The sequence below is a fragment of the Tupaia chinensis genome, unplaced genomic scaffold, assembly GCF_000334495.1.
Source record: "Tupaia chinensis unplaced genomic scaffold, TupChi_1.0 Scaffold000573_1, whole genome shotgun sequence".
Lineage (NCBI taxonomy): Eukaryota > Metazoa > Chordata > Mammalia > Scandentia > Tupaiidae > Tupaia > Tupaia belangeri.
This window is the reverse complement of record NW_006160087.1, coordinates 3,249,726-3,250,346: the sequence shown is the minus strand read 5'-3', so window position 1 is coordinate 3,250,346 and position 621 is coordinate 3,249,726. Positions and strand designations below refer to the sequence as shown.

Sequence of the window (621 nt, the reverse complement as noted above, 5' to 3'; positions counted from 1 at the left end):
CCGAGGTCGGGGAGGCACGAGCAGGCTGGGGCTCCCTCACCTTCTCTCCTTTGAGGCCTTGGATGCCGGGGTCCCCCTGCAGGGAGAGAAGCTTGTGGGCTGGGGCTGGGCATGCATGGGGCACCCGCCCTGGCCCTGCAGGCAGACGTCAAGTGTGACAACACAGCCAGGCCTCAAACACCCGGGGGGCATGGGGTTTGGGGCCAGCAACCCAGAAGCAAACCTCATCAACTCCTGCAAGGAAAGGGGGAGTGGGGCCAGGCTAGCCTGCCCGCGAGGTGACGCGCACCTACCCGGTCGCCTTTGTGTCCGGCAGCACCCAGGCCCTCCTGCAAGAGACGGCCATGAGGGCTGGGGCGGGACCCAAGCCGGACCGTTCCAGCCCATCCCGTCCCGGGCGCAGCCTCCCTCACGACAAGGGTGGGATCCACCCCAGCCTGCCCAAAAGGCATCCTGGAGTCTTCTAGGGACCCGGAAGTTGCCCTGAAGACGTGGGTGGCACTCTAGCCCAGCCTGAAGCTCTATGGCCCAGGCCCCGGTCCCCCGGCCAGCCTGGGCCCTCTGCCCTGATCTCTCTGTGGCCACAGGGAATGCCCAGCCCCTCTGCCCCCCTCTCTGTGA

The 621-nt window shown here is 67.5% G+C and overlaps 1 protein-coding gene across 1 annotated transcript in view; it reads right to left on the bottom strand.

Moving 5' to 3' along the window:
- COL16A1 (collagen type XVI alpha 1 chain) overlaps nucleotides 1–621 on the bottom strand; it is a 54,996-nt gene that overhangs the window by 38,184 nt on the left and 16,191 nt on the right. Inside the window, 2 exon segments of the mRNA XM_006158125.3 lie at nucleotides 41–76; nucleotides 294–329. Coding sequence (XP_006158187.1) covers nucleotides 41–76; nucleotides 294–329 — 72 coding nt within the window.